At 48.1% G+C, this 8,774-nt stretch overlaps 2 protein-coding genes across 2 annotated transcripts; one reads left to right on the top strand and one right to left on the bottom strand.

The window, feature by feature from the left end:
• The first annotated feature begins 1,946 nt into the window (after positions 1 to 1,946).
• On the top strand, positions 1,947 to 5,261 carry LOC124659359 (F-box protein SKIP8-like). Its single transcript, XM_047197257.1, has 3 exons — positions 1,947 to 2,514; positions 3,280 to 3,476; positions 4,583 to 5,261. The coding sequence occupies exons 1-3, from the start codon at positions 2,137 to 2,139 to the stop codon at positions 4,842 to 4,844; spliced, it is 837 nt and encodes a 278-aa protein (XP_047053213.1). The 5' UTR covers positions 1,947 to 2,136; the 3' UTR covers positions 4,845 to 5,261.
• A 362-nt stretch (positions 5,262 to 5,623) lies between these two features.
• LOC124659358 (DCD domain-containing protein NRP-B-like) lies at positions 5,624 to 8,061 on the bottom strand. The gene is made up of 5 exons (XM_047197256.1): positions 7,142 to 8,061; positions 6,923 to 7,023; positions 6,739 to 6,822; positions 6,014 to 6,124; positions 5,624 to 5,925 (listed from the first exon to the last, which is right to left on the bottom strand). Exons 1-5 carry the CDS (start codon positions 7,848 to 7,850, stop codon positions 5,881 to 5,883), a joined length of 1,050 nt encoding a protein of 349 aa, XP_047053212.1. The 5' UTR covers positions 7,851 to 8,061; the 3' UTR covers positions 5,624 to 5,880.
• Between the last annotated feature and the right edge of the window lie 713 nt (positions 8,062 to 8,774).

Below are 8,774 nucleotides of genomic sequence, written 5' to 3' on the forward strand. Positions count from 1 at the left end.
TATAGTTTCACCGAGCCAAATCTTGTTCCCCCTTGTATTCATCGAGATACCTACTCTCTAGGGTTCAACCCTAGGTGGGCAAAAGAAGTTCGGAAGCATCCGGGCTGTGGATTTGCTCCTGACAAGATGGTGAAGGTTTGGAGGTTGCCTCAAAGTCTACCACAAGTGAGTGAGCTATTCCTTCGTGGGATAGGCTCCGGAGAAGAATGTGAGCCTTCGTCGCGTTGGGGAATCCTTCGTGGGACCCCCACGTCTCCAAACGTGACGTGCCTTCTTGCAAATGAATGGAACACGGGAATAAACCTTCGTCTCCGCGTGCTATCGGTTATTCCTAACCGATCTCTTTACTTGTGCTATATTTGCATGTGAGAGCCTTCATGCTTGAGTTACTTGTATCATCATCTAGGGTGCCTCACCTAGTTTGCATTAGGCTCACCATTATATTCCGCAAAGCCTAATATTGCAAAAAAGAATTAAAATCTGTAGAAACCTATTCACCCCCTTTAGGTTTACCATCTCTGAACTTTCAGAAGTCCACCATCACGAGGAATTCAGTTGTCATTCCAAGGATCGATAGTCTCGCCCGTTCCGTCTCTACGGATCAAGCCCTGCTTTAGGACTTGTACTCCCTCGTGGATTGCCCTCCATACTTGTGAGGGTGATGAACCGACGCTTTCTCCAAGCATCTCCCCTTCTGGATAATAAACTACTTTCAAAACCCTAGCACTGAGCGACTCAGGGTTCTGCAACATACGCCATCTCTGGTGGGCTAGCAAAGCTAGGTTAAAGAGCACAATGTCCCTAAACCCCAACCCTCCCATTTGTTTTGGTTTGCACATATCCTACCAAGACTCCTTCTCCTTCAGCTCGTTGGTATCTTCCTCCATCAGCTGATAGTCGAGGTCGCTGTTGTCTTCAGGCGGGTCCTCGGCCGCCGCCTGCTTGTATGCTTGCCTCGAAAGCACCGACACCCACAGGGGGGGTGTTCGACGTACTGTGTGTATGACGCTGGTACATGGACCAGTCGGTGGAACGGCTCCTCCTATTCCTTCTTCACAGGCGTCGGCGGAAGTGGCGCCTGCCTCATCCTTGGCGATTACCATGGTGGTGATGGAAATAACGAGGGCTAGAAGGCCGCTTCGGCCTCCTTGTAGTCAAAGTCATCGTTGTCGAGGCCCTCGAGGTGGGGCTCGGACATCGCCCGTCGAGCATCGTTCTCGGCCTCGAACCACCATGCCCACAGTGAGGAGTCGACGACGTACGGCGTGCGAGCGAACGACGGAGGATATTGGGGCGGTGCGCGGTTCCACTTCTCGGAATCGCGGGCACCGGCACCAGCGCCTGGTTGAGATGCCACCCATGCAGGATGTGCGCATCCGACCATGGCAGCAGCACGCCGAGATCGGCGTTGAGGTGCGTTGTCGCTGTGTCCATGGTGACGTGCATCTCGAAGCGCAGAATAGGAGGAAGGTGTGGTGGCCTCCCAGCAGGCGCTCGGGTGTTCTAGCGGCCGCCATTGCCGCCATGCTGGCCGCCGGCACGAGACCCCGAGGCCTCGTGGTCGTTCCGGCCTAGGCGGAACCAACCGCCCCCCTTCTTCGCCATGGCTAGGGTTCGGGAGCTCGGAGTGGCTAGGGTTTGGAAGGTTCGGGGGTGAGTGGGAGGGACCGGTGTTCTCCATTTAAAGAGACCTCCACGCGCATGGGCCCGTGTCTCCTTGTCTCCCTTGGTCACTGACGCACACATGTGCCATTCGCAGTCACCGTAAATGGACCGTATTTATGCGCTCGGAAAACCGAAATAACCCATAGTCCATATGTGGTTGCCCGTTGGGCCTCGCATTGGGCCTCGCAAGACCTAAGCCCGATCCAGCCCTGGGAGCCTAACCCCGTTCATAAATGACAGCGCATCCTACCCGGTTGTGGTCACCCACCCAACCCAACCCGTTCGGCCTTCTCCTCCCATTCCAAAGAGAAGAAAGAGGAAACCTCCCTGATTTCATTTCCCCCAAAACCAAAACCCTAGTTCCCCAACACTCCACCCCCCGTGTGATGGGATGCCGACCAAACCCTACCCCGAGCCCCTGACCGCCGCCGTCTCCCTCTCCCTCTCCCTCGCCGCCACCTGGATGTCCGCATGGACGCTTTCCCGGCCCTGATCGCCGCCGGGGCCACCGCCGTCTGCTGCCTCGTCTGCGCCATCTGGGCCTTCCGCCCCCCTTCCCCTAACAAGCACCAATCCGCTCCGACCCCGACCTGCTGCTCCTGCCGCCACAAGGCCACTGCCGCCAGCGCCAACGGCGACATGGCCATCGGTGGGGACGAGATGAACAAGGCGCCGGCGCCTGCTCCCGCGGCCACGGGCGCCTCCATGATGGAGCAGCTCGTGCCCGAGATCACAACCCACGCTCTCAGCTACCTCGACTGCACCAGTCTCTGCCACCTCTCTATGACCAACTCAGCCATGCGCCGCGCCGCCAACGACGATGGGGCTTGGAAGGCGCTCTACCACAAGGTGCCCTCTCAGATTTTCCTTGATTGATTGAGCTACTGTTGGATTAGGAATGTAGCATTACTGTCCTGCTCGTTTTGACTTGAATAGAGCCGTCCGCATATTTAGGTTGCTGTTGATTTTGTCTAGGGTACTAAAATGCTCGATCATATCAATGGGACTTACTTGTTTTGCATGGACGGATGGTATAGCTCAGTGATTCATGTTACACGGACAAGTTATTATCGCTAGGAGGGCTCCTTTTTTTAATCAAGTTCTGGCTAAATTTATTATTTCCTCAGCATCGATGGCGACATCTCTTGGATAAGTTTACACAAGATATGACAAAAGAACATTGTATTACTTTCCTGCTTTCCCACAATCTGACCAAAACTCAAAAATTCACACTGCATACAATTTTTTTTTGTATCTGAATCTGTACACTTGGATTTTCAACTAAAATATGTGTTTTTTTTGTACCATTACTGCTTATCTGTACTTCTGTAGCGTTTTTGTTCTGATAGCACTTTTCGTTTTGAAAACTTCAAATATCTTTCATAGCAGCATCCCATGGCTTTGCAGATTTTGTATGCCAATGCCATTTTTAGTACAATAATGTCTAATAACACAGCTGTATGGTTCACATGTTTTTTTCCGTTATGACTGTTTGAGTTCATATATTTCACTGTTTAAAATAACTTGCCTTACTAGTTGTGATATAAAGCTGCCAATCTCACCACAACATTTTACTTCTTGTGACTTTGTCATCAATAAACTTCTCCCTTGTAGGATTTTACAGTCGAGCAGGGTAATATAACTCCACCTAATGGTTGGAAGGCATACTACGCAGCTACGAAAGCCATCATAAATGTGAATGCTGAGTTCTATAATATCATCAGGGAAGGGTCCTTGCCAGCAATGAGTCACTTCTGGCTTAACGCAGACTATGTAAAGTGCATAAATGCTAGTGGAGAACTTTTTACAGGGTATGTCTAAGACTTCACTCCTATTTATTTGTATATGGCTCAAAAGGCATCATCCATACAATTCTTTACTTTTGTAAAAGATACACATACTTCTCATTCTATTTCATTTTAAATAGAGCAAAAAAGATTGGGAACACTTAAATTTGGTGTGCAGCTGCATATACATATTAATACATTACCGCAGTGACAATTTTGCTTTCTTATGTGGCCTTGAATACTGGGAGCACTTCGGAAAAGTACAAAGGGTTCTTACTCTTTATAATGTTTATTGCTGATAAATACCTTAGCAAACCAATTGCGTACAGCTGTATGCTTGCATTATACATTGCATCAATGTCGGTTTACTCACTCCAACATGCATTTAATTGTATTTCTCACCCTGTTCTATCATGGCCATATTGCTGTCACCTTATATGCAAACTTATTAAGTCACATTTAATTAATGAATAGAAAAATACATGAATACACAGGACACTTAATTTATTTCCTCCAAGTTCCTGTTATATTTATGCAATTATGTTGTTACTCATCTTTCTGGCAAAGTGTTTTCACTTATTCTGTATTATATCTTTTTCCTTGGACTATCTGCCAAGCATGGTGTTTGCAACTTAACTATTCATATTGTCAGAATAAATAGTACACATGGTATCATATGTAGGGAATTTACAGTGTAGAGACATGTCAACTTCTTCTAGCTATTCTTAGGAATCCATCACTAACTATAAAACTAAGTTAATGTTTCGGAACTGTGATAGAACCGGGTTAATTAACCAGTGGTTCCATGTGTTAGGGTATATTAGTTAATTCATTTCTTTTTATTCTGATGTTGCATTAGTTTTTGGAGGCATCTCCAGTGATCAATACCCTTCAAGTAGAACCCAGGCATGTGACAAACACCATGATATTACCACACTTTACGTCAACTGGAAAACAGTCGAGGTTCATACTTCATTGTCAATCATTTCATTTAACTTCTCATGCTGCTATACCCTTTTTGGGATGAAAATTTTCCTAATCTGGATGGATTTTCTTGCCTTTTGTTCATGGAGTCTTATTTACAAGTTTTCTTGTGGTGGATTACTGCTATCTAACTCCTCGTTTGACAGATACAACGCAGTGATGAACAGCTGGGCCCTGTTATTCAACTGGGGCCAAGATGGTGGGCAGGGCACTGATTTTCAGTTACGAGATGTCAGAGCTCGTGTACTTTCTGATGTAGCTTGGGTCAACATGAAGGTGCATGTTGATGGTGAACCAGGGCCTCTCCATGCGACCAATGTATATGAGTTCCGTAACGACAGGTGGTATATGGTTCATCACCATAGCTCAGTCATGGTGGACCCAGCGCCACATAATCTGTTTGGCTGAATCTGAGAACAACAACTCATCAGGGAGAAAACTTCTTGGCAGATTTCCATGTTGGGTGCGTGCTTCTTCTGCGGTTTAAACTTCAGACTGGTGTTAGATACCAAATGTGTTTGTGGAGAGCTTTCCTGCCCCTAGTTTTCTCCGTTCATTCATCCTGAATCACCTGTTTGTTTATATTATTCCCATCAGTTTTGTATAAATGTGGTGTAGGAGTTCAGATTGGTCATTGAAGGGTGTGGTGCCCTGTGACTTGGAGGCTGTGACTGACTTATATTGGCCCAATGAGTATAATGTTTAAGCAGTTGTTGTTTAACATGTCTGTCAGCATAGGAAATGTTGCACTTTTGATGTGTAATCACCACAAAACGTGAGCAGGAATTTGATGTGCTATGCAAGGTCTGTTGCTGGTTCAACTTGATAACTTTGGGCTGGCTTGTTGCAAGCCTGTTTTGGTAGCAAGGAGTCCTATTCCTTTGTGCCAACACGGATTTTCCACACATTGGTTACATCTGCATTCTTGTGAAGTTTTTGTGCTCAACATGACTGCAGTATGTAGTTTGTACATTCTACATTGTTGTCTGACTAGTTCATCTTTTCCGTAGCACCGGAGTAATTTTCTGGCGCATCTTACAATTTCAGTTGTTGCTACATACTTTTACCACAGCTTCTTGTTGCCCATTTGGCAGGTGAAGGCAAGAACATATCTTCCCTCAAAAAGGAACGATTGCTATTGTGTTTCTTTGGAAAATACGAATGGCATTATTTATTCTGCTCAGGTGTACAACAGGAGAAACATCATTCAGGTCTCAATATTTATATATTTATACATAGCCGTCATAATAGCTTAGTTACAGAAATGAGGGCTGATCCTCTGCAGTCATCACCGCGCATGATAGACAACGGGGCGCATAATTTCTTAGCCCGCAAGATGGAACACTCACTTATCACTGTTTAATTGATTATATTAACGTATATATGTCTCCCTTATTGAGCTGTTTCTCAACAGTCCCTGAGCATTGAGCAGCAGGAAGCGGCCTCAGGCATCGTCCTTGTCTTCAAAGATGTCAAGAAGGGAGAGAGCCTGCATAGCATAGACAACAACACCTCAGTTAGATGAAGCACGTGATGAACTGATGATGCTTCAGACGCGCCATTGACGATGCACAAACCTCGGTGATGCTGAGCTCCAGCCGGAATTTTGGCCCGTCGTAGTGGTGCAGGATGGGTCGGAAAGCATCCTCCTCCAGCGGGTCGCAGATCTTCCTCGTCGCGACCCTCACCTGAATTCATCGTTGCAAATCAGCATGACATACACATAGGCCAAGTACTAGGTAAGTATTGTTCATCCTTTTATTTTTGCAAGCCGGTTGTAGAGGGTAGTGTGTTGTTGAATACTATACTACTCCAGATATAATTATGTTCCTTTTCAGTGCTAGTAGTTAACTTCAGATACAGGTGGTGTTCTTCCAGAAGAATAAGTCACAGGTGATGTCATTTTGAGATGAGATGGATGCAATTGAACGTGTGTTGACAAGTGTACTCCTTCTAGAAGAACAGGTGGTTGGTTTAGTATTGACCGGCCAACCTAAAGGAAGTGAGGTGGTTGAGTAGTCACTAGCAAGATCTACTGGTGGTACTAATCCCCTGTTTGCCGGTTTGGGAGTAGCAGGTTTTAGCTAGACCGTGCCATCACCCATCCGTTTAATTAACTATGATTGACTAGGTAGTAATTGCTTCGTCTCGATACTAATCCCTTGTTGCAGATCAAGCCTAGCAACTGGGCCTGCCGCCTGCCGGTAGTCATTTCTAGGCTCTAGATAATCTAAGTTTGTACTAGTTTACTGGTTCTCTGAACTTAGCTAGCAGCATGTGGCATGGCAGGTGCATGTAGTACCTGCGCAGGGAAGCGAGACTCGCCGTGGCACTTCTTGTCCTCCCACGCCGCCGGGTCGATGTTTGCTCCGCCGAAGCTCGCAGCCTGAACGTACGATACGATTCAGTTCAGTTCAGTATAGGGCGATGAGTCCAAGCAATTCATCATCAAATGAATCAGTCATCAGATAAGACGGGCAAATAACCTCGAAGATGCCGTGGAGCTGGTGTGTGGAGTAGTTGTAGAGGAAGAGGGGCAGCCCTGGCCTGATCGCCCTCACCGAGTCTCTGTATCTCGACGGCAGCCCTGCAAATTAACCGAAACCGTCACTTACATGATCTGATTAAATTAGCAGCTGAGACTGCTTGATCTTATCACTAATTATAGTCGTCGTAGTAATTAAAGCCATGACGATCGTACATACCGAAGAGCTGCCTCTTGAGGTTCTCCTCCATGGTGTCGTTGTTGCAGACGAAGATGTATCCTCCGATGGGCTCGTTCCGCGGCAGCGCCTCGGACGCCGGCAGCGTCTTGAACCTCTTCTCGGAGGCGGCGCCGTGGTTGTTGTTGTTGTTGTCGTTGTTCTTGGCGTGCTTCTTCTTGCCGCCGTCCAGAGCTCCCTTATTCTTGCCGTAGCCGCCACCGCCGTAGTTGCTGCCGTTGTTGTTGCTGGCCGGCCTCCCGATGGACTTGTTGAAGTAGCTCTTCACCTCCCCGCTGCCGCCGTTTAGGTTGTTGCTGTTGTTGTTGTAGCTCCCGCCAATCATCATCTTGTTGAGCGCGAAGCTAGCGTTATTGTTGTTGAGGTTGGCGCTGTTGGGCTTGGCCGGCGCGCCATAGCCGTACGCCTTGGCGTCGCCGGCGGGGAGGTTATTGGTGGTGTTGTTATAGCGGTCGGCCTTGGTGGCGCCGAAGGCGAGCTTGCCTGAGCCGATGAGGCCGGGACCGTCGTTGGCGTTGATCTTGGCGGGTGCATCGGGAGAGAAGAGGCCGAGGGTCGAGTCGGCGTTGCGGGCGCGTGCGTTGTCGGCGGGGGACCAGATGGAGTCGCCGAGGGAGAGGCCGGAGAAGCCTGCCGTCTGCAGCCTGAGCTGGTCGCTGAACTGCCAGAACTCGCGGTCGTAGCCCTCCATCGAATCTCTCTCTCGATCTCCTCCTGTTGATTCGCGGCGCGGTATGTACGTAGGGGGTACTGGAGCTGCGTGTTGTGCGGGATGGAAATGGAGGCCGAGGTCGGGGGCGAGGGGTTTTATCGATCGGAGAAGACGGTGCAGGTTAACTGGTTTGTTGGTGCGGTGCCGGTCGAGTTGCTTACACTTGAAGTAGTAGCGCCAGTAGGAGCATGAATGAGGCAGGTCTGGACTGAGACTGGTCGACCATGGATTTCGTCAAGTATCGACTTGTCAGGGGCAGGGCACGCACTCGGACGTGGCCGTGTCGGGGGAAGCTTCGTGGAAGGTGGCCAAACCGCGTGCCGTGAGGGCCAGACTTCAATGGGAGGAGACGACGTGGAGGCCGCGGCCCGGCCCGGGCACGCGTCTTTTTTGACTCCCTGCGCCAGTTTTTATTTTTTTATTATCTGGAAAAAAAAGTTATCTTCTCGAACATGGGATGGCTTTGCCTTTTACCTGTAGTGCCTACTTTCCCACCGCTGCTCCCGTCATCCTGATGTTTACCAAACGAAGGCACCAATAATGCCAGTGTACAAGATTACAAAGCCGTACCTAAGATATCTGCCATCTCCATAATTTAATGACTGCGATACTGCCAGTGTATTACTTTGTGACATCGCCACTTAGCAGCATCCAGCTGTTATACAATTGATATACTCCCTCCGATTCATATTAATTGACTTCAATATGGATGTATCTAGAACTAAAATGTGTCTAGATACATCCACATTAGAGTCAATTAATATGGACCGGAGGGAGTATATACTTTGTTTTTCAGGGACAATCCGGTGGTATCAATTTTGGTTCCAGGGACAAAAAAAAAAAACCCACCACCTTTCAAACCAAATGATACCACTTTTGTTTTTCGAGACAAAAAAACCCACA

The sequence above is a fragment of the Lolium rigidum genome, chromosome 6, assembly GCF_022539505.1.
Source record: "Lolium rigidum isolate FL_2022 chromosome 6, APGP_CSIRO_Lrig_0.1, whole genome shotgun sequence".
Lineage (NCBI taxonomy): Eukaryota > Viridiplantae > Streptophyta > Magnoliopsida > Poales > Poaceae > Lolium > Lolium rigidum.

What these genes read in the sequence shown, in the direction of transcription:
- LOC124659359 (XM_047197257.1), top strand. Translation starts at nt 2,137, where the DNA reads ATGGACGCTTTCCCGGCCCTGATCGCCGCCGGGGCCACCGCCGTCTGC. An exon ending in GGAAGGCGCTCTACCACAAG is followed by an intron (nt 2,515 to 3,279) that starts GTGCCCTCTCAG and finishes TCTCCCTTGTAG; the next exon opens with GATTTTACAGTCGAGCAGGG. An exon ending in AGTGGAGAACTTTTTACAGG is followed by an intron (nt 3,477 to 4,582) that starts GTATGTCTAAGA and finishes CTCGTTTGACAG; the next exon opens with ATACAACGCAGTGATGAACA.
- LOC124659358 (XM_047197256.1), bottom strand. Translation starts at nt 7,850, where the DNA reads ATGGAGGGCTACGACCGCGAGTTCTGGCAGTTCAGCGACCAGCTCAGG. An exon ending in CCTCAAGAGGCAGCTCTTCG is followed by an intron (nt 7,024 to 7,141) that starts GTATGTACGATC and finishes GTTAATTTGCAG; the next exon opens with GGCTGCCGTCGAGATACAGA. An exon ending in AGCTCCACGGCATCTTCGAG is followed by an intron (nt 6,823 to 6,922) that starts GTTATTTGCCCG and finishes TCGTACGTTCAG; the next exon opens with GCTGCGAGCTTCGGCGGAGC.